Consider the following 25,852-nt stretch of genomic DNA (forward strand, 5'->3'; position numbering starts at 1 on the left):
CGTTAAAAATGTATCAATTTGCTGGATGAAAATCGTTCATCCCAGCTATTTAGTACTAATTTGTCCAAAATAGCAGGCGCAAATTGAGTGTTAAAGTTGCGCATTTTTAATGGTAACAAATTCGGCTTATCATTAGAAAAGATAAACTGATATGACGATGATATGACTCTAACGATCAATTTGACATGTTGAGGTATTGCGAGAAGATGAAGGTGACAAATTATCTGGTAAGTCATCAATAATAAATAAAGTGTTAAATGTGAGTGATATTAGTAATGGAAATTTTCCTAATCCTTTCAATTTCATCTTTTCTATTTTTGCTAAGCTCAATAATATTTTAGAATATAAAATTGTCAGTTAATCCATATAGAAAAATAAGTTTAAAAAAAAAAAAAAAAAATTAATACTTCGAAATTACCATTTTTCATTAATCGATGAGCTAAATTATTTCTTCTTAATTTCTAAAATAAATATAACACATATGCAGAAGCATTAAAGTGTTATTATCCGCCATGTAATTATTTAATGTTTGTAAGATTAATGATAGGCGAAGAAAAAGGAAAAGCAAGCATACATGAAAGAGATAGACGACATTCAAATTTGTAATGAAAATATAAAATTTTAACTCATTAATTACCTCGGACAAAAGTTTTAATTATTTTCTATTTTCATAACCTCTCATTCAATATTTGTTCATTTCATAAATATTTTAAAACGACAGTTAACAGATAGCTTTAATTGCTGAATGATTATTCCCGCTTCTGTGAAATTATGAATCGCTTCTTTAATCTCTCAAAATAAGACTACTTGAGAGTTAATTTGAGAATCTTTCTCACAAATCTTTTATTAAATGTTCCCTACCAGTAATGCATTATATAAATGGCTTATCAATCTGCTGATTAATTGATTGGAAATTAGTTAGACTGATAGCAGCTGATTCAAGATAAGTAATTGAAATCAGCTGCTGATATGTTATCAGCGTAACCATTCTGTTGCAGTAAAGTCGATGAACGCTGTGATAAAATAGAAATCAGTGACATCTCAACTGACAATATCAATCAGAAGACATTTACTGTGATAATCTAATTGAAATTGGCAGTGGAACAAGTTCTTACGATTGATCTAATAGCAAAAAGGAAGGAAAAGAATAGTACAATAATTTTTCCAGTTTTTTTTTTTTTTTGAAATTATTGAAAAAAAAAGGCTGAGATAGAAGATAAAATGTAAACTTCAAATGAATTTTAAGTTGGAAATTTTTATTATCAAAATTTCAGGTTTTCAAAAAAAATTTCAAAACCTCACTTTAAAAAATTCAGGTTTCCCTGAATAGGATACAGGAAGTAATCCGGCTAACATCTCTAACCGGACTAGACCTATGCGTTATTATTCCTAATAACGAAACAAAAGAAAAGCAGGGATTTTGCTTGAAGAGTTGTGAAGTTCTTGAAATGTAGAAATTTTAAAAAGTTTAAGTCAGTTTCACTCACTTATGTTAATTTTCATCCCAGTAACCTGAACAATTACACCGATAAAACCAGTTGTCCAATTGAAAGGTCATCAAACATTGAATCAAACTTCAATTAAATTTCATGAGTTCTTCATCAAGCTAAATTTCAGACACTAAATGACATTTGAATAATAAGGAGTCTTCAATTCTTCATCGTTTTTAAACTATCGAATGAAACGAAAACAAAGAGACGAAAAAAACGGAATATTATTTTAAGTTCCGTTCATTATTTCTTTTTGGATTATATACTTATGTATTAATAATAATTTTAATTGGTTCTACTTCAAATGTTCTAGAAAAGAAAAAGTTTGACATTCCTAATAAATATTCTGGAAATGCCATGCGATACAAAAATTGGAGGTCGTAGTACAAAATGGAAAAAGAAAAATTCGTGCCAACAAAAATTTAGTGGAAACAGGTTTTTGGTGCACTTCTAAGAGTATCATTGTGGTGAATGGGCAATTTTATTGGAAATAATTGTGAAAGGAATAAAAATTCCGGAAACTATTTTCATCTTCAATTTTGGAATTAAAAACAAGAAAAAATTAAAAACAAGATGAAAGATGAAAAATTAGATGTAAGATATCCAGAAGTTTTCTTGTTAAGTTATTGCTAAAAATGTAATAATTAGAAATAAGCATGGATGAGTTACGATTTGGTGTGACAAAATTTAATATTCGATTTTAATTTTTTTCAATTGAAGGTATAAAAAATTAAAATATTCCATCTGAAATTAATTAGGACTACCTTTATCGTATAATCCATTTATTTAGGAAGAGAATAGCATTGTGAACAAGAGATCTTCCAGAAGAAGTTCTTTCCGTTGAAAATTTCCGGTCTCTGTTTTCATCGATGGAATCAGCGCATTGATTCCTTCGAAATCGTTGGAAAGTGTGCAACGATCATTAAAATTGTATCAACAAATGGAACAATTGATGAATGAAATTACAAACGTATGCTAAGAGCATTACATCGAATTATACCAAAATGTAAAACCCATTTTAAAAGTTGGCATCCATTTAAAGGCAATGCTGAATTATTCCAATTTTAAAGAGATAATGTAAAATGATGTGACTATATGTTATCATTTGTGTTGTGAAGTAATGAAATTATACGTGAATGTCACGTTACTTTCCGCTGAAATCACCAACTTTAAACTTTAGTTCATTATGTTAGACCTACTATATACGAAATAAATTTTTTGAAATAAAAGAAATGACTATTTAAAAATGAAATCAATTGAGAGAATTCAATAACAAAGAGATTTTATTTTCGGTAAGAATTGTTAGAGAGAAATTTTTTGAAAGTACAAAAAATTATAAAATTGCCTCTTCAAAACAAGAAAACGAAGAATTCAACTTATTCGGCCAATAACATTCAATTGCATATATATTTTTTCTCCTTAAACAAAAAGAAAAATAATTTAATTTCTTAATTGATATATATATATTTTGAAAGATTAATGATGCAGCAGCAAATCAATTAGCAAATACAATCTGTAAAATTTTCTCCTAAACAACATAGTATTCATTATGATATGATATATATATTTTTTTTATTAAATATTTAAAAAAAAAACTTCCAAAGTTTGCTTGATATATTTTTCAGATAATCTTGAATTTATGAAATTATATGCAAACAAATGATTCTTAATTAATTATCTGCTAAGGCATTAATAATTCTGAAATGAATGATATTCGCAGGAATCTTTCCATCGTACAAAACGATAATTCAAGAATTAAAATCGTTTCAAAAAAAGGAATTATCGTGAAAGAATACAAAAAAAGAAAGGAAAAAGAATGCTATGATTTATTTTAAACAATAATATATTGAAAAAGTGATTTGAATTTTCACAAAATCGTGTCATAACTTTGCATTGAAAATCAATTTTAGGCGCAATATAAACACAAAAAAAAAAAACTTTTATTTTCCTTCCAGTTTTTGATTATCCCTCTCTCTCCCTCCCTCTCTCCCTCCCTCTCCCTCCCTCTCTCCCTCTCTCTCCCTCCCTCTCTTTTCTCTTATTTATTGCTGTCATTCTGAGTTCTCTAAGCCTTAAAAAAGCAAAATGATCTCATTGAATACAATGCATGCGACACAATTGAAGAATCTATCCTGCAAGAATAAAATTTCAAATCTTACAAATTTTTAGTTTTATTCACAAAAATTTCTTTCAATTTTTTTTATTACATCGTTTACTGAGAGATAATATTGATTAAACAGATCATCGTTCATGTTCATTTAAAATTTGTGTAAGACTTTACTCAGAGATGTTTGGTTAATTAAAATCTAAAGGTTAATTAATTCTACCTTTGAAGATATTCGAGAAAATAAAAATTCCTTTTGATGCGATTCTAAAAAAGAAATTAAATGCTTTTTTGACTATTGAACCAGGAAGGATTAATTTTTGTACAAAAATTACTTTCCATTAAACGAGTAGAGGAATTCAAAGAAAAAGGAAAACATTGACAAATAGAATAAATAATTTTTTTTTGATGTACCAAAAATGACTAAAGAATTTCATTCATTTCCCTTTCGGCATCACAAAATTACTCACATCGGTAGTTTCCATGTGGATAAAAAGATTTAATTGCGCCTTTTTGAAGCAAAAGAATGGAAAGAAAGAGGTAAAAAGAAGTACCGACCACTAATTACCAGCTATCACTTTTTCTCTGAGAGAGATTGCACACTCTTAAAGGTTAATAAAATGTTAAATTTTCGAATGAAATATTAATTTAGTGAAAATATTGAATAAATTCCAGTCATTTGCACTTAACGAGTAAAGGAAACAAACTGCAAAATGTCATAGCAATTTTTCCGCAGTAATTAAATTTATTTGTAATTTACTATTTAAAACAGTAATTGCTCTTTTTAGACTCTAAAAATATTATTTGAGTCGGTAAATTATTAGAAGAGAAAATTTTCAAATAATACTTTCATCTGACCGACAGGTTATAATGAAGCTTAATTAGAGGAATATTTCCGCTCTATTCATCAAAACTGTGGAGGGTTTCCCTTCATTCAATAAGACTTATTAAGAAGAGCACTGAGAATGCATTAGAGCATGCAGGCATGCATTCAGCGTGCTGCAGTATATGACAAAGCAGTTTTCACAATCTTTCATTGCCTCATATAATCCTATCTTCAAGAATAATTATTGATGTATATTCAAAAATATTGCTGACATCTAATCAATCTATTTTGGGATTTGACCTTGGTACCTTTTTTCTTATCAGTTTATGTCTAGTTTAAAGCGATAACTTTGATAACAAAATATCATATTATCAATGAAAGTTATTGCTTTAAAATTTTATCGTATCTATAACAAATCAACAAATTGATATAAAAATTATTAATCGTTTAAGTACTTGAATTGAAATTGAAATGAATAGAGAGAATTTGAGAGGAATTTAATTATTAATACTAAATTATGTGACATGAATGTAAAAGAGAAAAAAGTACATTTCGATTGGGAAAAAGTGGAAGTGAATATATAATATTTCGAATAATAAAGGGAAATTTATTTCATATTTTTATTTAGTAAAGTAATTTCAAATTAAATAATTAATTGTTTTAATTTAGAAGGAATTTTAACAGAACGTAAATTAAAACATAAGAAATTGTTATGAAGAAATAAGAATGGAACAGATTTAGTTGTAACTTTTACCGTAAAGATATATTTAATGTAGTCAATTTATGAGTGTAACGAAAAGATGCGAAATGGTTTGTGGGCGCCCTTGTCAAGCGCATTCCATTTTGATGAATGTTGTCAATAAGTGCATTCATCTCTGATCATTATCATACTTGTCAATAAATTAATCGATTTTAGAAGTCAGACAACTTCAAAAAAAATGGAAAATTGGAATGAGTAATTTTTAAAATTAAGAAGTTTAAAAAAATTAGAAATTAAAAAATTAGTGAAAAGTTAGGTTATAGAATTATAAGAAAGATTAGATGATACTCAAAATGTACTAGGAAATTAGGTTAGATTACTTGATACAACTAAATTATTACAATAGGTTAAGTTATTGGTGATAAATTGTGATCAAATTAGAGATAACATATTCGCCTTTCTACTGAGTGTAGTATCGAATAGATCAATAGTATATTTTAAAGCAAAGTGTCCTTCCAAAAAAAAAAAAAAAACATTAGAATTTACAATATTCTTAAAAATAGTTAATTATTACTTTATCATTTTGCAATAAAATCTAAGCATATGTTTATAGAAAATAAATTCTAACTTAGCATTTTTTATTTACATGAAGGATTCTCGAAGTGTCAAAAGAATTTATCCATCGGAATGGAATAACTAACGAATTCTTTGCAAAGTTAGTTATTTGCAAAAACATTCTGATTGATTGCTTTTAAGGCAGATGTTGCTATGGTATATATTTTCGATTAACCGATTTAATGGATTTTTTCTTTTTTTTTTTTTTTGAATTTTCAAAACACTAAAAGCTGTTAGAAAAGTTTTTAATAAAATGAAATGAAATATGACTCATATTTCAAATTTAATCCACAAAACATCTTTGAAAAATGTAATGAAAGAATCTTTCATGGAAATGTTGGGGACAATGTGATCAAATGTCGCAGTGCTTGGATGAAATATAGCGAATTATCTGTTGTTTATCGTTGTGATATATTGCGAGAGGTATTATTTTTCATTGTCACTGTCACTGATTTTGCGATTGCTTTAATGTTTTGAATATGACCTCGAAAATATTTAAGAAAATATTTTAGAAAAATTTCTATCCGTTATATTAATCTGTTCTGAATAAAATATTACTTTGATTTATTAAGCGATTGTTTCAATAAATTATGACTTAAATCATGATGAAAAACTTTCAATCGAAAATTTAATCAGGACAAAAGAAAAAAAAAAAATTGGAATAAAAAAGAACTTTTTAAGTTACGTAATAAATTGATTCATACAGTGCTTCTTTTTTACCACCAATAAATTAAAAGGATTTCATTATTAAATTTAAAATGAAAACATTATTAAATTTAAAGATGGAAAATTATTTTCCAAAAATTCACGTGCGATAAATTTATTAATTAGTCTTTTGTAAATGTTCATCTTTGCATTGACCTATATGCTTGGCTTACTTCTGGTAATTCATGATTTCTTTTAATTTTAATAAATGTGCTAGAATTTTGTAATGGCCTAAATTGAAATTTGGCTCTAAAGAAACTTTCAGGCCATATATTCCTTTGGCTAACACATACACACATACACACACACACATATACACAGCATAAAAAGATGGAAGGATGAAAAAATGACCACTCAGAGTGGTCACTCCCTTTTTCGATCCTTCGTTTCTTTTAATTCTCTCCTAATAGTCATTTCATCTCCAACTCTACCGATTATTTCGATAATTAATTAATTGGGAAATTATGCGAGCTAATTTCTTCTTCGAGGTAGTTCGAAATTTGTAAAGGAGGAAATACAGAGAGGGCGGCATATTCCCATAATGAATTACTATTCAGATGTAACAAAAATACAAAAAAAAGTGAAAGAAATAAAATTCAAAACTTCAAAACTTAAAAAAATTCACGATTGACATATGCAAACGCTTCTATTTTTCAAAGAAATGAGCCACATCATATCATAAATTAAATTATAATAAGGCAAAAGCATTACATTTGAACAATTCTACAATATTAATAAATGAAACTAGGCCTAAAATTTTAAGACATAAGCCTGATAGATCCCTTAGATATGATTACATTCTTTCTGGATAATAAATTTTTACAAATCAAAAAGATTCACTCCAATGTTTAACATTTTTAAGCAACAGAAAAGAATTTTGATATAAGATTTATTATTTTGATAGAAGCAAATATTAGAATATTTTTTTTTTTTTTTGTTTTTTTTTTAGCGAGTAAATCCACTAATAGAATGCAAATAAGTGAGTAAAACAATATTCAATTCATTGATTAGTACACTTTCCCATACATTTCACAGCTTAAGATACTTAACCAAAAATTGTTTGTTGTTACGACAATGACGTAGCATAAACAACAACAACAAAGCAACAACAACAACAACAACAATAACAACAGATACTATTCAGTTAAGACAAGAGTAATTGACATTATTAATCTAAATTTGGTCTTTTCTTTCTTTCATTATTAGCTAAGCTAACAAATATCATTAACAAATAACAAAAAAAAAAATAAACAAAGTAACAAATATCAGTAAAATGTTTTCTTATATTATTATTAACACATCCAAATATAATATTTATGCACACAAAATATTTTCTATTAATTATCTTTTTGTAGGACAAAAAAGTGATGAATTAATGGAATTAAAGGTTACACAAATAAGTCTAATAAATGTTAAAGCTTTAACTAATAAAATTTAAAAATTTAAATTACCAAAAATATCAGTAAATTTCCAACAATAATTGCTTATTTAAAATGTCTATCGATTGTTAATATTAAATAATAATTATTGTTTTTAGAAAGTCCTTGACAAATTGAAAAATATTAAGTGAAAAACTTAGGAATTTTAATGGGAAAATTGACGAGGAAGGAATTTTGAAAAATGTGAAAAACAAATGCATTCAATCAAAGTGAAGAGCTCATCGAGAAAAACGAACCACAATAGGGGCGGTAATGGCAGCAATAACAATAGCACTAGTAACAGTAGCAGCAGTAGAAGCAATAGTTCACCAATCAGCAAATAATAAAAAAAAGAGATAGATGTGTTAGAAAAAAAAAAAAACAAGCAAGAATAGTGTTTGCACATTCTCGAATTGTGGGGTAGGTCTCGAGAATGATAAAGCTTAACAAGGACATTCACGCCATTCTCTTTTCAATATGGCAAAATGCATGTTAATGTAAACAAAATATTGCTTCATGTAAAAAGTAATGTTAATTTATTATTCATTCTCATTTCATTTTATTCATTCCGGTATTTCCGGAATAATCATAGCAATATAGAATAACTTGAAGAGTTGTATTACACCATAAATCGCTTAGTATTTATAAACAATTGTGTTATCACTGTTTAAATCAGGGAAAAAATTAAATTAGAAAGAAAATTAAATTAAGAAAAAAAAAAATTAAAATAGAAAGAAAATTAAATTAGGAAAAAAAAATGGCTTAAGAGTGGGGAATATCTTATAATAATAACTCTACATACTTATAAGTTGTAGAAATGACAAGTTTTTTTTTGAAAAGAGTTTTTCAAAAAAAAAAAAAAACAATTTGTATATAAAAAAAAAAGTTTAATTCGATTACCTTAAGAAGAAATAAATTTTAAATTCTTAGAAAAGTTAAATTGTTGACAAAGTGACAAGAAAAGATGAATGCTAATATTCTTCCACAAGTATAAAATAAAAATTTAAATTATCTCAACATGAATTATTGAGAAGATAAAAGAATTTGTGATCAAAAAATTTATTCAATAAATCGATAGGAACCAAAAAAATAAATAAATGATTTGACAAGATTACATTATTACTTGTTGTTTAATTCTTTTCATTTTCTTTATTTTCTAGTTTATTGTTTCATTAAACTTTTTTGAGTATAAAAAAGAAAAAGAAAACATCGAAAAAATTTAAATAAACAAAAAAGTATATTTAATGCTAATAGCATTCATTCGCCAATGAGAATGCTAAATTATTGAATGAATAATTATTAAAAATATTTATTTTGTTTATTAAAATAAAAAAAATTTAAGTTAAATAAAAATTTCATTTAATAAAGCATAGTAGTAATTAAGTAAATAATGTAGTAATATCAGAGAGTAGCAATGAGCGCTAATGGCTAATTTACTTTGCAAATTGGCATATGTCACAGAGAGCGCAACACACACACGCACACACACACACACACACACACACACACACACACACACAACCTTCGATCCTTTCAATTTTACAAATTGCTGAGGAAAAAAAAGAAAGAAGATATCACACTAATAGCAGTAGTATCATTAGGATAAGCCTCAAATCATCAAGAATACCGGAGAAGAGAAACGATGTCAGAATCCGGTTCCCTTCCAGTTAGAAAGAAGATATCACACTAATAGCAGTAGTATCATTAGGATAAGCCTCAAATCATCAAGAATACCGGAGAAGAGAAACGATGTCAGAATCCGGTTCCCTTCCAGTTAGAAAGAAGATATCACACTAATAGCAGTAGTATCATTAGGATAAGCCTCAAATCATCAAGAATACCGGAGAAGAGAAACGATGTCAGAATCCGGTTCCCTTCCAGTTAATCAATAGATAAACTGTATTATTATTCTGTTGTATTGTTGTGAACAAATTTTGGAAAATCTCCTTGTTTACTTCAGTGCTTGTTTCATTAGGCATTCAAATTAAACTTCAACCGAATAATTAAACTGGAAAATAGATCGAACCAAAGATCACTGTAAGTTTCGATTGCAATGTTTACAAGTGATACGAGTGTATGTATTGTAGTTGAGAGCAATCAAACTAGACGTACACTATATTACAGGATGACGATTCATGAAACCGGATATAATGTAAACAAAAGTAAAACTAGCATATACACTTACGTGAAGAGTGACGTCTGCAAATTTACTAAACTTTTTACGGACAAAAGAGATTGTAAAATCGATTTCTGTAGAATTTCAAGAATTTTATTTGTAATCTTGATTTTTTTTCCTTGAAAATTTTCCATAGAGGTCAAAGGAAAAAGATGCCGCCGCAAAAAGGGAAGAATTGATGATAGTAGAGTCAACATAATAAGGTCATCGACTTCATACATTCGAATGACTTTTGTTATGGTAATTTTTATCGATTCTTAATAATTTCAAATCAGGTGACAGTGAAGGTGAAATGGTGACAGCAACTATCACTGTCATTGTTATGTCAAATTATGCAAATTTTACTATCTTTTTCTAAGCAGAGATAATAGATATGGTTGGATTTAACCTAAATATTAATATATTCAACAGCACATACTATTATTGTTCATGTAAATATTGCTAGGAAGTTAAGGATGTTTACTTATTGGATAAGTAATAATCACTGAAGCAAAGGAAAAAAAATGAAATTAAAAAGAAGTAAATTTTTAAGCGTTACAAACTAATTACAATTATGAATAGTCCATAATGTTTCAGACTTAGAAACGAGTTTTGATTCTAATTAAAACCAGAAATCAACTTATTATAGCTTGCATCCTCTTGATTAATTTGCAAAAACAGATATGTAGTATGATTAATCAATTTAACGTTTTGATTGGTAAATCAAAGACATGAGAATTATGGGAATAAAGAAGATTAAATAACAAAATATTGATTATTTAAAGAGAATGTGAAAGTATATTCTTTAAAATTAGTTAGTACGTGTAACGTGTATGACGTGAAGAAAGATAAGCTGTTATGTTGGTTATAAGGTTATAGGTTAAAACCCTTTTTCGGACTAAGTGAAATTAGTTTATAAAGTTGTACGATTCAATCTTTGTACATTGGAAACGGATCATGCAAGGTTATCGCATAACTATCAGTAATTTGCAAACCTGATTAGTTTCATTCTTTATATTTTTCATCAATAAGCGGAATTGTTCGTCCGCCGTCATAAATATTCGTCGGCGCAGAAGGCGTTTCATCGAAATTGGCAATGTCGCGTTGTGTTTGAGATAGTTCCGGAAGAAGACGGAATACCACGAGAGTAATGCAAATGTTGCATGGTAATAATACCTAAGTTTCAAATGAGCTTTAACAGATAAGCTATCATGTGAAGTAATCAAATAGATATCGCGGATACCTTCTTTTTTTTTTTTTTTTTTTAAATAAAATAACGATCGTAAATGAAATGATTGAGTAGGAGTGAACGATGAAAATGAGAAATGGAAAGTTTTGAAAAAATGAATCAGAATTAAATGACATATACAAAAGCTTTTAATGATTAATACGATAAATTCATAATTTGTTTATTGATTAGAATGATTGGAATATCTTATTTAGACTAATTAACACTTTATTTAAAGAAACTGATGGGTAAAAATTCCTAATTAAATTAAGAATACTCCAAACACATTGGAGAGACCTAATTTCAATACAAAACAAAAACAAAAAAAAAATTTTTTTTCATTAATTAAAAAAAAAATAAAATATTTGGAAATTTCTTTTTCTTTTTTGTTTAACAAAAAACATGTTGATTTAAAATAAATAATTAAGATTTCATTTACAATTCAAAGGAATAATTCCTTAACAGTTAAAAAAATAAATTTAGAAATAAAAATATTGAAATTTTTGGATACTAGAAGATCGTAAAAAAATATTTTTTGGAAAGCTTATTTCGTATTATGGAAAATTTTCGACGAGTCAAATGATTGTCATGCATGTCGGGTCGGAGTAAAACTAATAAACTAATTCATATTGTCAAAAACTTTAGAATAGAATTCTTCCAAATGAATAATTCAAGAGAGCCAAATCGATCTCATAACTATTAGCACTTTTTCAACATCCAAAAAAAAAAATTGCTTAAAATAAATTTCGAGAATGGAACAAAACTAATTAATTAAGGACTAAGGTATAATTAAGGTATACAGTACTGCTTGTATCACTGCTTGGAATTTAATCTTTTATTTATGAATGCATTGTTTGAAGACAAAGGGAGAAGGAGAGAGACCAAGAAAAAGAGCAGTCGAGTGATTAATTAATTAATTAATTAAATTGTCTACCTTGACATAAGCATTGATTCAACTAAACAAAAAAAAAACATCTTTTTCTAGATATAGAATATTAGTTTGTATTGGTTTCCATAGTTAACAAATTAAATTCAAGCTGTTAAAAAATTAAACTTCAAATTGTAAATGAATTAAATTTTACTCAAAACAATTAAATAAATTGCAAATATATTTCAATTACACAAATAGAAAAAAAAAAGGTCCAAAAGCACTATCTCATAATATTTATATAAACATCTGTCGATGATGCGAATTGTCGCAGAATTGACCTTAACAGGTACGTTGCTCGTCGTTACCATCAATTGTCAACCTTACTACCCTCTTTCAATGCTAAAGAAATGAAGCAAACAAGCTTTAATCGATTTTATGCTCTATCCACAATACACGTTGACAAATTTAATTGGAATTTAAATTTTATTTATTTGTTGATTAATTATTGCAAACATTGTAAACATTTTTTGTCATTTTTTTGTAATTAAATAATCGCAAAATATATTGCAATTACAAAAGAAAAAGAAAAAAAAAAAGTAAAAATACAATCACATCTCATAGATGGTGTAAACAGTTATTTTAAAATTATTAAATTGAAAGAATTCTATTACATTTAGAATTAGAAGCACAATTTTCAACTGTTTATGCTTAATTTGTTTATAATTTAAATTTTAAATCAACTTTTGTTGAATAGCTGCCTTTGACATCTATCATTGATCATCAATATTATCATAAACAAATTAATCTCATCATTTGTTGTTCTTTGATTGATTTGTTGCAATTTTCAAATTTTATTCACAATATAAACATATTAAATAGTTTTGCACCAAATTTAATAGTTTTACCAAAATTAAATTTTTGTTTCAACGGAGCTAACAAAAGTAAAATTTCTGTAATAATATATTGTCCTACTAAAATTCGAAATAATTTCCAATTGCTTTGATATATTTCCCTTGCACACAATGCCATTTGTCTTCAACAATAGTGAATTTCTAGATAAAAGTATTTGATAAATAGATGGAATCATCGTAAAACGAGGAAAAAGAAAGGAAAAAATTAAAATTGAATGATTCTTCAGAAAAAAACTTTATCCTTAACTAAGAAATATTACCTTTAACCTTCAAACTGAAATATTTGACCTTTAACCTGAGGATAAGAGAAATTTAACCTGAATATTTTACTTTTATCTTAAAGTAATAAAAATTAGAAAATTAGTGTAAGAGATAGAATTGTATTTCTCTTAACTTTCATAAAATACTTGGCAGTAATGTAAAATTAAGTTTTAAAATTTTCGATCTTAATAATCAGTAAATGACAGCAATGAGCAGAGCTTATTATTCCAAATCAATTACAATAAACAAAGATTACTAAATTAGCTCTAAATGACATCTGAGAAACTGTTTATGTAATTTTTAAATTATCAGATGGTTATCTTAACACTTACTGATTATGATTTTTTCATTATTACATTTAAAAGCAAACTGACTGATAAGAGTAAATGTTATCTAAATATTTGTCACACTTAATAAAATAAATTGTATTTGCTCAAATTTTATTCATCGATCCAGTTAAGTATATATATTATCACTAAATTTTTATAATATAAGATAAATTGAATAGTTTAATTAATTAGACATTAATATTCCAATACGGTAGGTACAGTTTCGAATACGATATTAAGGTGGGAATGATTTTTAGAATTAAAACTGTGATTAAACTATCCCTCTTCCTTCTATCTTTCTTTTTACTTTTCTTCCTTTAAATGATAAGATAAATTGATGAAATTTGAAAAAAAAAAGAAAGAAAGCTTATCTATTCGTAGATATTAACGTATTCTCCTCACTATTATTCAACGACATCATGTTATCATCAATATCAAATGAGGACATGCAATGGAATTTTAATGTTGAACTGTGAAGTGAAGGTGAAATTTTCTGCTCAAACTTCTGTTTAATGACTTCTTATCAGCATCGAGATTCAACAGATAAGCCTACTGATAAGTTTCCAAATAGTTATCATTGCTCATATTGCATAAATGTATGCATATATTATAACAAATAAAAGATATGTGACAGCTAAGTATGCTTTAATATTATTCTTTGAATTTCAATCTATTCATTGATTGCTTTAAAGCCAATCAATCAATCAATCAATAATTACATTTTTCAATTCTTTCATATTTTTTTAGATCAAAATTCAACAATTTTGCAAATGAAATGAATGAAATACATATGGAATTTTTCTCGTTGTAATAAAACGATGAAATATATTGTCGAGACACCGACACTTTCATGATCTTATCTTTTACTTCCACATACACACAGACATACACATGCATGCATGCATGCAAGTAAGTAAAGCATTATATTATGAACAATGTGCTACTCAAACAGATAAGATTAGAGTATTCTGATTAGTTGATAAATTGCTTAGCTAAAAACTTTGTCATTAATTGTTGATAGTAATTACATAGAGATAATTGCATATCACAGTTTAAAAAAATGGTTTGGTTTTTTTATTTTTATTTGAAAATATAATGTCAATAATAATTATTTTGTACAAATATCAAAATTTTTTTTGATGAAAATTTAATTTTAAACGAAAAGTCTAATTTTCATGAAAACATTCGTAAGTGAATGATAAATGAATAATATGAAAGCAATGAATTTAGAAATGATCATGTAATAACGATAGAATAACAATTTGAAAATAAAATAGTAATAATGTAGTGATAATAATAAATAAAAACGACCAATGTTTACATTTCATTAAAAAAAAAAAACTTAATTTTTATTAGAAGTTAAAAAAAAAATATCCTAATAATATAATACTTATTAGAGTTAAAGTGAAGAAAAAGTTATTTCATTTTTTTCCGGAACTTTCGAGTTTAACTGCAAATTAATTTCATTTAGTCTATTGTTAACAGATTGGTTAATTATTTTTTAACATTTTTTGAAAAAATTCCATCAGAAATTAATTTAGCTCCTTGATTATGCAAATTTTCTGATTTTCAAGTTTATTTTGATTAGTTCATCCTACTTTCATGATTCATCCAATTTCTATTGCATTACTAAGCATTGTTTTAGCATTTCGAATATTTTGATTTTAACATTTTCCGTTTTATTATGGCTTCATCATTCATATATACTACTTAAGTAATTGAAAACTTTTTAAATCATTAATAAGCATAAAATTGAAGTATTTAGCATACGAATATGATAGAACTAAATTAAAGAAAAAAAAAAAAAACGAAACATATCTAAAATTTGAAATTAACCAATTCAATGTAATGAGATGGTGTTACGGTGTTGGCCAAGAACTTATGAATGCCAGTGTCAAAAGAGGTGCTAATGATGCTAATTAGTTGAGACAGGTAAACATTTATTAACCTACCTTGCTTTCACTCATTTCCACCACCGATGACATATTTGGAATTTGTGGTACCTCATTTTTTCTCTTCAGATTTCTGTTTCGTTTGTTTCGTGTTGCACGTAAGATTGGTCGTTTTGATACTATTGTAAAATTTCTTATCACTAAAAATTATCATCGTTGGTTTTATGATAACTTCTAAATTTGAATTTTGGAACGGAATTTCATATGAAATTATTCAGTTTTAAATATCAAACGGAAAGCAGAAAAATTTTCAAAGGTTAAAATTAAAAATTAATTTTCTTACTCAATTATTTCATCTCATCTTAAAATTTATAATCTCTATTAAATTCCTACTTACTTCCACATGCGGTAAATAATTACTTCCGTTAATGACGTGTTACCAGAAGACTTGAGCCTGATACGTCGGTTAACTCAAATCAGTAACAAATATTGTAGTAAGATTTTAAATTGAAATTAGCCAGAATTAGCAGTAGGAATGACAGCTAAATCTCTGCAAAAGTAAAATTAAAAGATAAATTTGTGAAATTTAAGAATAGCATAATTTTAAATTTCTGAAATGCTAGTTTGTTAGTAAACTGAACGGAAATTTAAGCATTTCCGTCAATTTACAACTTTGAAACGCACAGAAACGAAAGAGCAATGATTGTTGCATTTGAACGTGAACGAATTGTATTAGAATTAAGAATAAAATTTCAAATAAACAGGCTATGCTGTAAGATTACAACGTGTGATAAACAAAAGTTCGAAATTTTGAAAATGAAACACAAAAATAGGTAAGAAATTATTTCGGAAATCAATAATTTAAATAAATATTTTTACAAAAATTAAACCCACCGTTTTATAAACAAATATGTTAGTAATATTTGCAGCAAAGAATGAGAAAATATCAAATACTGATGAGATTCAGGATCCAGAATTTTCTATGACTTTACAGGATGAGCATAACGAACTTATCCTGTAAAGCGGGAATCAGAATAAAAAAGCATTTGTTGTCTCTAGAAAATTGCGGTTGATCTAATTGGTGTAAGATTTATAGGTGGAAATAAAAAGGGGACATTAATTTGAAAAAAAACAAACAATCTCATTGGAAATAAACAAATAATAAAGTCTGGGATGTTAGATTATTTCACAGAATTCAATTCATATTTAAAATTCAATAAACAACGTTTGAATTAAATGAAATCGTAAAGTGTATACACTGCTAATAATAAAAATGTATTATTGAGCTTAACTTATTCTATTTCAAAGATTTCAAATGTAAGAATAAACAAATAGCCAATAGCCAATGGTGGACAAAGGCTAGCAAAATAAACAGTTGTTAGTAGGATAAGTGGAATTCGCTGCATTATAATTTAAAACTATTAGTACAATTAAATTTTAATCATTAATCAGTGAAAGTAATTTAATTTGAATAAAACTTTTTGCATCAATTCTAAGTTTTCTTCGATATATTTTTGCTAGAAGTAAATAATTAATATATTTTTGACTAAATAAGCTGTAATTTTTATTTGTACGAATTTGAAAATTAATTTTAAAATTAAAATGCTCTCATTGACATCCATTAAAGTGCTAAAACACTTTAACAGTTACTCAATAGTTTTTTAATCTAATAATTCCTTCGAAAGCACATTAATTTTTAATTGCCAAAATTTTAAATATTTCATTGATTTAAAATTTTATTTTTTAGCACTAAAATTTGCTGGCAAGTTATAAATTTTTCAGTACATTTAGTTAAATTAATTAATTAGACAAGTGGTTGATTTGTTAACGATTTGATTTGATACTTTTAAAATTATTGCGAAGGTCAAAAGTTATTGCATTAATTGGTGACATATATTTTCAATTATATCTCGAATTTTTTTTTTTTTTTTTCATTTATTTACTCTTACTTTCAGCTTTATTTCAAGTAATTTAACTTAATGTACTGAAAACTTTTCAATTTTAAATTATAATATTAGATTGTATTTATTTTTTAATGTAGGCTCATTCCTTTCTATTTGATGAAAAATTTTTATAATTTTAAAATGTTTAAAAATTTACACAATTGGAAATATTCATATAATTGAAAATAAAAAGTTATAAATGCAAAATAAATTTAAAACTGAGAAGAACATTTTAAATCTTTTCAATCCTTTCAAGATCTGTGATAACATTTAACATTTGATAACCATATTATTTGTACAGAACTTTTAAAACTTAAACTATTAAATTTCCAGTTCGACTTTCAACACTTTTTTTTTTGCACCTTGGCCAATGGTTTATACGGCTAACTTTAAAAGTAATAATTAGAAAATATTATAAAAGATTTTATGTATATTATTTGCATAGCTCTGAAAGTAAGTACTGCAACATTTAATAGTCTAGTAAAATTAGTTAGGCATCATAACGCTTGGCTTTTATTTGGCTCACTAAGGCTGAATATAAAGTTAATTATTGGAAAAAAGCCTATTACTACGAGATATTTCTGGATATTATTCAAAAAATGCCATAATTTCTGTGAGGTCTAAGTCATTTTAATTTTTTCAAAGGTTAATTAGCAAATAGATAAAAAGAAATATTCGAATGCCTTTTTTTTCTTTTTCTTGAAAGCAAATGCTTTTCCGTATCCGGCAGATTCTGGAAAGATTCTATCAATTGTGACTTTTTTAAGTGCTACTGTTTATAGCAAATAATTCAATATAAAATGTTGAATTATTCATTTGATAATTAAATTAAAATTTCAGCGTTCATTGAAATTTCCCAGTGCCAATTCCAACTTTTCAGTATTTTTGGCATTTATCACATGAAACATTTACTATAATGCATTGATTAAAAGAATCTGAGTAATTACAACGGCAAAATTAGTTCTAAAATTTAAACAATTTGAAATTTTCGACTTATTTCATAGAAATTGAATTTCAATGATAATTGAAATTTGAATTTGTATCAGAAGAGTTTCAAAGAAGTCACAAATAACGTCAGAAGTTAGTAAATTATGTTCAGTTAATAATAAATCTAGTATTTGTGAGGGAGAGAGAGAGAGGAGGGAGAGAGAAGGGAGAGAGGAGAGAGAGAGGGAGGATGGATAAGTAAAAAGAATAGCCATAATTGAGATGAGGAAATGATATAAGAAAGGTAGAACTATTAATTGTGTAAGGGATTGGTGACAGTCTTCAGTCAACACATACAAATTTGGGTTACGGCTATTTATCATAAGTTCATATCACTATAAGATTCATATCACTATGAGATATCACTCTTCTTATTCTTTTTCTATCTTTTCTTATCAGCAAAAGGCTATGTTTCATACTTTGCTGATAATGTACTATCATTAGTTATTTATTTGTTAACATTAATCATTTCCTTATGAGTTATTTCTAAATTTTTTGCTTACTATAAGTTAATCTCTTGATCAGTCATATCATTCACATTATATTGATTAGCTCATATTACTTCTTTACTTTCAGATTGATAAAGTTATATTTATATAACACTTGGAATTGCTTTATTGATGAGAATTATAGTTATCGGTGCTGCACCGACAGGTCTTGGTGTAGCTTATCGTCTTTATCAATTGCAAAACAATAACATTGATATTGCTAAAAATGTCGAATTAATTGTTTTGGAGAAGGTTGGTGATATGAGAGAAATATTCTTGACATCTCAGGTGATATGAGAGAAATATTCTTGACATCCCAGGTGATATGAGAGAAATATTCTTGACATCTCAGGTGATATGAGAGAAATATTCTTGACATCTCAGGTAACATGAGAGAAATATTCTTGACATCTCAGATGACATGAGAGAAATATTCTTGACATCTCAGATGACATGAGAGAAATATTCTTGACATCTCAGGTGATATGAGAGAAATATTCTTGACATCTCAGGTGATATGAGAGAAATATTCTTGACATCCCAGGTGATATGAGAGAAATATTCTTGACATCTCAGGTAATATGAGAGAAATATTCTTGACATCTCAGGTAACATGAGAGAAATATTCTTGACATCCCAGGTGATATGAGAGAAATATTCTTGACATCTCAGGTGATATGAGAGAAATATTCTTGACATCTCAGATGACATGAGAGAAATATTCTTGACATCCCAGGTGATATGAGAGAAATATTCTTGACATCTCAGGTAATATGAGAGAAATATTCTTGACATCTCAGGTAACATGAGAGAAATATTCTTGACATCTCAGATGACATGAGAGAAATATTCTTGACATCTCAGGTGATATGAGAGAAATATTCTTGACATCTCAGGTAATATGAGAGAAATATTCTTGACATCTCAGGTAACATGAGAGAAATATTCTTGACATCTCAGATGACATGAGAGAAATATTCTTGACATCTCAGGTGATATGAGAGAAATATTCTTGACATCTCAGGTAATATGAGAGAAATATTCTTGACATCTCAGGTAACATGAGAGAAATATTCTTGACATCTCAGATGACATGAGAGAAATATTCTTGACATCTCAGGTGATATGAGAGAAATATTCTTGACATCTCAGGTAATATGAGAGAAATATTCTTGACATCTCAGGTAACATGAGAGAAATATTCTTGACATCTCAGATGACATGAGAGAAATATTCTTGACATCTCAGATGACATGAGAGAAATATTCTTGACATCTCAGGTGATATGAGAGAAATATTCTTGACATCCCAGGTAATATGAGAGAAATATTCTTGACATCTCAGGTAACATGAGAGAAATATTCTTGACATCTCAGATGACATGAGAGAAATATTCTTGACATCTCAGGTGATATGAGAGAAATATTCTTGACATCTCAGGTGACATGAGAGAAATATTCTTGACATCTCAGATGACATGAGAGAAATATTCTTGACATCTCAGATGACATGAGAGAAATATTCTTGACATCTCAGGTGATATGAGAGAAATATTCTTGACATCTCAGGTGATATGAGAGAAATATTCTTGACATCTCAGGTGACATGAGAGAAATATTCTTGACATCTCAGGTGGCATGAGAGAAATATTCTTGACATCCCAGGTGATATGAGAGAAATATTCTTGACATCTCAGGTGATATGAGAGAAATATTCTTGACATCTCAGATGACATGAGAGAAATATTCTTGACATCCCAGGTGATATGAGAGAAATATTCTTGACATCTCAGGTGACATGAGAGAAATATTCTTGACATCTCAGGTGATATGAGAGAAATATTCTTGACATCTCAGGTGATATGAGAGAAATATTCTTGACATCTCAGGTGACATGAGAGAAATATTCTTGACATCTCAGGTGATATGAGAGAAATATTCTTGACATCTCAGGTGATATGAGAGAAATATTCTTGACATCTCAGGTGACATGAGAGAAATATTCTTGACTCTCAGGTGATATGAGAGAAATATTCTTGACATCTCAGGTGACATGAGAGAAATATTCTTGACATCTCAGGTAATATGAGAGAAATATTCTTGACATCTCAGGTGACATGAGAGAAATATTCTTGACTCTCAGGTGATATGAGAGAAATATTCTTGACATCTCAGGTGACATGAGAGAAATATTCTTGACATCTCAGGTAATATGAGAGAAATATTCTTGACATCTCAGGTGACATGAGAGAAATATTCTTGACATCTCAGGTGATATGAGAGAAATATTCTTGACATCTCAGGTGACATGAGAGAAATATTCTTGACATCTCAGGTAATATGAGAGAAATATTCTTGACATCTCAGGTAACATGAGAGAAATATTCTTGACATCTCAGGTGATATGAGAGAAATATTCTTGACATCTCAGGTGATATGAGAGAAATATTCTTGACATCTCAGGTGATATGAGAGAAATATTCTTGACATCTCAGGTGATATGAGAGAAATATTCTTGACATCTCAGGTGACATGAGAGAAATATTCTTGACATCTCAGGTGATATGAGAGAAATATTCTTGACATCTCAGGTGATATGAGAGAAATATTCTTGACATCTCAGGTGATATGAGAGAAATATTCTTGACATCTCAGGTGATATGAGAGAAATATTCTTGACATCTCAGGTGATATGAGAGAAATATTCTTGACATCTCAGGTAATATGAGAGAAATATTCTTGACATCTCAGGTAACATGAGAGAAATATTCTTGACATCTCAGGTGATATGAGAGAAATATTCTTGACATCTCAGGTGACATGAGAGAAATATTCTTGACATCTCAGGTGACATGAGAGAAATATTCTTGACATCTCAGGTGACATGAGAGAAATATTCTTGACATCTCAGGTGATATGAGAGAAATATTCTTGACATCTCAGGTGACATGAGAGAAATATTCTTGACATCTCAGGTGGCATGAGAGAAATATTCTTGTCAACATCTCAGGTCACAAACATTTCTACATAGTGATATAATGCAGCACAGAGCAAGGAGAATATTTAATAAAATAATAAAAATATAACGAAAAAAAGAATAAAACGAAAAACTAAATAAATTATTTTTTAATTTGATTAAATTTATTTTTCAAATTTTGATTTGATTGCAATAATTTTATAAAGTTTGCATCTTTTCACAAAATGTTGAATGTAGGAATTATCACCTGGTGGATTAAGTCGAACAGTTATGGATGAAAATGGATTTTTCTGGGATATGGGAGGACATGTCACTTTTGATCATAATTTACCTTATTACAAGGAAGCAATATGTTGGGCCATAAATGAATGGAATATTTTAACAAGAAGCTGTCAGGTTTTGTCCATTTTCTGAATATAATAAAAATTTATTTAAAAATTTTATCATCATTTTTAATGATTTCATTTGTTGATTTATTTCATAGTAAATTTGTCCGGAATACAGGGAAGATGATGAAATGATGTTTATCAGATCAAAAATTGATACCATGATATGATATGATATGATAACATTATCATTTTACACTTTTATATTCTTATAGGTTGATATAAGTTATATGTTCAACGAGAAAGGCTTGCATCTTGTACCGTATCCGGTGCAGTATGCAGTACCAATGTTTCCAGCAAGCATTAAAGCGAAATGCTTGGAAGACCTGCGAGATCGGCGTAGAAAATCAGCGGCAAGTAGATATTCAGTGGTTGTCAAATTTGACAAAATTTAAAATTCTCTGTCTAATCACTTCACTTCACTGATGACTTTCATTTGAAATTTCAAATTGATAAAATTGTGATATATTTCCTTTTTCTTGAATCGTTCAATAGAATGCATTTTTGTGTTGACAATATGAATTCACAATTTAAATTCAAATGACCAACCACTTCCCAAAGGAGACGTTTCCGTTGTTAGTCATTGCTTATATATAAGTTTACATCGTTGAAATTTTAAAATCGAACTAAACAGAATCAAAAGTTTGAGACTAATATTATTGCAATAAATAGCGGTGAATTTATCAAAAATGTGTAAAATTTATCTACAAAAGGCAAACACTTCATTTTATTGATTTCATAAATGAATGTTTTTTTTTTTTTTTTTTTTAAGAAAGAATTCCGCCAAAAAATTTTAATGATTGGATCGACGAGCATTTCGGGCCAACACTAAGCAATTACTTCTTCAAACAGTATACTCGAAAGGTTTGTCCATAAGTTTATCGATCCATCGACATTCCCTGATCATCAATAAATTCCGTTTGAAGAATCAGTTGAAAGTAATAGATGGAAGGTGCAACTGGCACAAATTCTATCCAAGGTTAACTGATTTAAAATTAAAGGTTTGGACTGTAAGACCGGATCAGATGAATCCGGTATGGATTGGAACTCGAGTTGCTATGATACCTTATGAAAAATTGGAGGAATTTTGTGCCATGAATGAAGAAGATTTAAAGGTATCAGTATGTCATAAAGTGTTCAGTTTTCAAGTAGATTGAGACTTTTTCAAGTTATAATCATTACATGAACGAAACTTTAAGGCCAAATAATTGATAATGATAATAGGCTACTGAGCCAGAATGATACATTAAATTATTTCCTTAATTTCATCAAATACTCATTAAATTAATTTATCAAAAATGCCTATCCTTTTTTCCGTTAATAATTTCTTTCATGCAAAAGGCATTGTCCAAAATATTATACAAATTTCAGGAAATTGACCTTGGCTGGGGTCCAAATGCCAGATTTATGTTTCCGAAACGCTATGGCACAGGGTCAATTTGGAAATCAATGACTAACAAATTACCATCTCAGTGGTTTCATTTTGGATGCAAGTTAAGCTTCCCATCTTCTTTCTAACTTAGCTATTAATCAATAGAATTTAACTGATAGCTTTTATGATGAGTGATAAGTGTAGCAAGGTTTATTCAAGAATTTACTCATTACTCATTCATACTTGAACGGAAAACCGAAAATGTATTTATTGACATTACATATGATTGTAGTATACGAAATTTGGATTTAAGCTTAAACGATTTCCGGAAACTTTTTTAAAGTTGAGAAGAGTTTTCCTTCATGTAAACAAGTGTAGTTTAATATGTTGCAACGATGAATGATTTTATTTTAGGTTATTAACATTGATGCCAAAAGAAAAACAATTATGTATGAAAATGAACGATATGGAAAGGTAAATCTCAACTATGATATACTTATCAATACAGGACCTATTGATCAACTAATCAAATACACTAAATTATGTCAGCAAATTGATTTAAAATACAATAAGGTAAGAATTAATTAACTCTTTTTGACGTATTTTTCTATTGAACAAAGAGTATTATAGCATTTCAATGCATTTTTCAGGTATTTGTGATAGGTGTTGGCTTAATAAAACCAATGAGTCGAGTTGCAGAACAATTTACTTGGCTTTATTTTCCGGAAAATACCGTTCCGTTCTATCGTGTTACTTTCTTATCACGTTATGGTGAGATGACCCCAGATAATGATAAGTATTGGTCAGTACTATGTGAATGTGCCTATGATATCAATGATAACAGTGTTAGCAATTCATATTCTATTTTCTTCATTTATTTATAAAATCCAAAATTTGACGATTATTATTGAAAGAAATATTTTAATCATTGATTTGCTAATGTAATTTCTAAAGCACTAATCTAAGTCGTTTATTTTATTACTTAATCAGTCACTTCTATTATTAAGTTTATATTTTTGAAATCAAATTTTAAGAAATTTATTAAATTTTGATAAATTAACGATTTGGATAAGTTGATTTTTTTAAAATATTTTTTAAATATTTTTTTTTTAAAAAATAAACTATCAAATTTATTACCAAATTTATTACAAATACAGTAGTTTGTTAAGTTTAAAGGTTAAAAATATTTTTGCAGATTAGTGAAGAAGAAATAAAAGAAAAAACAATTAAATGTCTGATACGGAAATCAATCATTTTACGTGAACAGATTGTTAGTCTGTTTTCAACATTGCTACCATATGGATATCCTATACCCACTGTGAATGTTAGTAAGTTCACGTTCACGTTTACGTTTAGGAGTTTTAATTTAATCATTTATGTGTTTTACTTTATACGTATACACGTTTCATGTTAGTGAAGTTGAAATTAGTACGATTTTACTTTTGTGATACGTGCATGTCTTGCGTGAATTGAAAGTGATCATTCTTATTCTTAATTTAAAAAATTTTTATCTCGATATGAAGATATGAAGAATGTTTCAGAGAGATAATGAATTAACCCGTGCTCATCAAATTCTTGAAAAGCATGAAATATATTCGAGAGGTCGATTTGGTGGTTGGAAATATGAGGTATCAAATCAGGATCATTGCTTTATGCAAGGCAAAGAAATTATCGACAGACTGTTATTGGGTGAACCAGAAATAATTTACAAAAATGGATTATCAGCATCTCAAGAATGAAATAAATCTCATTTACTTTATCAGGGTATTATCATGGTGATAGTTTATCAATAATCACATTGCAGCGAAATTTTAATCTTTGTTTTCTTAATAATACTACCAAAATTTTCTATGTAAATTCATTTTTATATATTTTCAATCTTTCTTATAGTTTTCTTTTTGTGTTCATAAAAAAATTAGTAAAGAAGATACTATGCAAATAATTTTGAGGTAAAATTGTGATTTTTAGTCGTATCGTTGTTTAAATTTAAAAAGTTTTAGCAGTTAAAAGGAAAGAACAAAAAATGCATGCAAAATAATCAAAAAAGTTGAAAATATCGGTTTTTTTTAATGAAGTTATATTTTTATATAGAATTAGCATTAAATGGAAGTAAAATTTAACATTATTAGAACTTATTTCCTAGTTTAACATACAAAAAATCTTACAAATTGTAGTATTTTCAAAAAATTCAAAAT

At 27.5% G+C, this 25,852-nt stretch overlaps 1 protein-coding gene across 3 annotated transcripts; it reads left to right on the forward strand.

The window, feature by feature from the left end:
* Window positions 1-19,055: 19,055 nt before the first annotated feature.
* Window positions 19,056-25,396, forward strand: Bma-glf-1 (the record flags this gene model as incomplete). 3 transcript variants are annotated; one of them, XM_043082220.1, is made up of 10 exons in its annotated part: window positions 19,056-19,175; window positions 22,137-22,295; window positions 22,501-22,642; window positions 23,058-23,149; window positions 23,287-23,400; window positions 23,657-23,777; window positions 24,070-24,230; window positions 24,308-24,502; window positions 24,853-24,981; window positions 25,199-25,396. In XM_043082220.1, 10 exons carry the CDS (start codon window positions 19,056-19,058, stop codon window positions 25,394-25,396), a joined length of 1,431 nt encoding a protein of 476 aa, XP_042938154.1. The 3 variants fall into 3 exon arrangements, with proteins under 3 accessions (XP_042938154.1, XP_042938156.1, XP_042938155.1); XM_043082222.1 differs by having other exon boundaries at window positions 24,853-24,985; window positions 25,199-25,206; XM_043082221.1 differs by having other exon boundaries at window positions 24,070-24,131; window positions 24,853-24,985; window positions 25,199-25,206.
* Window positions 25,397-25,852: the final 456 nt, after the last annotated feature.

Source organism: Brugia malayi (genome assembly GCF_000002995.4).
Source record: "Brugia malayi strain FR3 genome assembly, contig: Bm_v4_Chr4_scaffold_001, whole genome shotgun sequence".
Classification (NCBI taxonomy): Eukaryota; Metazoa; Nematoda; class Chromadorea; order Rhabditida; family Onchocercidae; genus Brugia; species Brugia malayi.